At 29.9% G+C, this 2149-nt stretch overlaps 1 protein-coding gene across 1 annotated transcript in view; it reads left to right on the top strand.

Annotated features, from left to right (window-relative positions):
* Positions 1–1906, top strand: part of LOC106478552 (glycine receptor subunit alpha-4-like) — a 25229-nt gene extending 23323 nt beyond the window's left edge. The window contains exons 4-5 of the mRNA XM_013939107.1: positions 313–395; positions 1791–1906. Coding sequence (XP_013794561.1) covers positions 313–395; positions 1791–1906 — 199 coding nt within the window. The remainder of the gene's footprint in view (positions 1–312; positions 396–1790) is intronic.
* Positions 1907–2149: the final 243 nt, after the last annotated feature.

A 2149-nucleotide genomic window follows, 5' to 3' on the forward strand; every position in this document is an offset into this window, starting at 1 on the left:
TGACTAGCTGCCTTCCCTCTAGTCTTACACTGCTAAATTAGGGACGGCTAGCGCAGATAGCCCTCGTGTAGCTTTGCGCGAAATTCAAAACAAACAAACAAACTATTTGAATATCAGCTTTAGACATAATTTCACTTGTAGCATTCCAGGATATTTTCCAAGGAAAAAAGTTTTTTTTTTCAATGCTCGCAATATAAATCTTTCTTTTTGATCAGTTTGTCACTTAAAATAACATTGAAAAAAAAACTGAATTTTTTCTTCATTTTTCTATTCTTCGTGATTCCTAATAATCTTGCTTCTCTTGATTTATAGGTTGACTCTATTGCTTTCTTGTGCTATGAAATTCGAATCTTATCCTCACGACACTCAGACTTGTTCATTAAAAATCGAAAGCCGTAAGTTATTTTTGATTTTAGTTTATATTTATAAATGATAACATTTTGGGCCTGTGACTATTTATTTAATTATAGAAATGTCTTTTTTATTTGCGCATAAAAATGTCTTCATAGAAATGTTTTTAAATTCATATATAACATGTGTTCTAAGGATGTAAAATAAAGCATTCGCAGCGACATCATAGCATGTGGAATTCTATGCTGCTTTAATCTTCAGTGTTGTAAAATATACTAACAAAAGACATAGAGTTACTTTTACAGACGAAAAAAATATATATATAGATATGAATCACTGAAGTAAACAGAAAGCCAACATTATGGTTATAAATCAGTGATTTATATTTAATATTCAAGACCCTGCATTTACAACAGCAACATAAATCTTCCATTTCAGTTAGTATATTTTATGGCCAGTTATATTTACTGGCTCTCGTAGGCTTTACTCTTTTGCTTAGGAAATGGTATATCTGACTGATTATGTACTGTGCCATTTTAAAAAGTTCCTATATAGACTAAGGAACAGCTGTGTGAATGCGATAAAAAAAACTAAAAGCGTGGAACGTCGCAGTAGCAGTCTCATTTCCTGTCCCTCTTTTCCCTCTACCTCTATTTATATTAATAGTATTATAGGTGAAAATATAAACAATTCGGTATTACCAGGCAACATTTGTTAATCAATTGATAATACATTCAACTATAGCAAGTTAGTTTAATCAGCATTTTATAAATGTTACTAGAATGCATTTAAAAATAACATAAGATTAGAGATGAAGAATTTGAAAGTACGTGTAATTCAAATCCCAAGACACTATTTTTTATCCTACAACATATAATGAAACTAAAAGTATATTAAATCGTTAAATATATATATATATATATAATATATCTACTGATATTGATAACTCAAGAACTGAAATTTCGAAGAATATACGGATTATGTTAATAGGTCATTACTTGAAAGGCGATGTTAATGGATTGCATCTGTCTAGGAAGTTTTAGACGAGTTTCGAGTTGTTTTTGCAGATCTTCATCAAGTCCTAACGAATATCTGTGCGAGCAGGTCGAAGCGTCGTCTAAAAACTTCTCCGTTAGGCTGTTATTATATATATATATTTTTACACTTTATATCTTCAGTCCGAATTTTTTCTAGTAAGTTCAAAAGAGCTAAATTAATTCCTATATAAGAAAGTGGAGATGAAATGATTTTGGAAATTAACGCCCATTGTTAATGTTACCTATTTTATCAAACATTATTGAAAAATTGGAAAGTTAGGCTCAAAGTTATTTCTAAAAAACATGATTTACTTACTGCTTAAGTACAGCTTGGTTTATGAGAAAATTTAAGTACTGAACATGTTTTGTTACATTTTACTCAAAATATTTATTAATCATTAGATGAAAGTATAGCAACATTTGCCATAACTCTTGATATTTCTAAAGCTTTTGACACAGTGACACATAATGTGTTATTTATAAAGTTAGAAAATAAAGGAATTAGTGGCATGGCTTAAATTTGACTTAACGGTTATTTATAAAAAGAATATAATGTGTATTATAAAGGACATTTATATTAGTTCACTACAAGCTATGTATGGTGTTCCACAATGATCTGTTCTAGGACTTATAATATTTATATATAATTTTTGTAAGGATAAACTACATGGTTTGTTCTGAATTTCGCGCAAAGCTACACGAGGACTATCTGTGATGGCGTCCCTAATTTAGCAGTGTAAGACTAGAGGGAAGACAGCTAG

The sequence above is a fragment of the Limulus polyphemus genome, unplaced genomic scaffold (assembly GCF_000517525.1).
Source record: "Limulus polyphemus unplaced genomic scaffold, Limulus_polyphemus-2.1.2 Scaffold11, whole genome shotgun sequence".
NCBI classification, from domain to species: domain Eukaryota; kingdom Metazoa; phylum Arthropoda; class Merostomata; order Xiphosura; family Limulidae; genus Limulus; species Limulus polyphemus.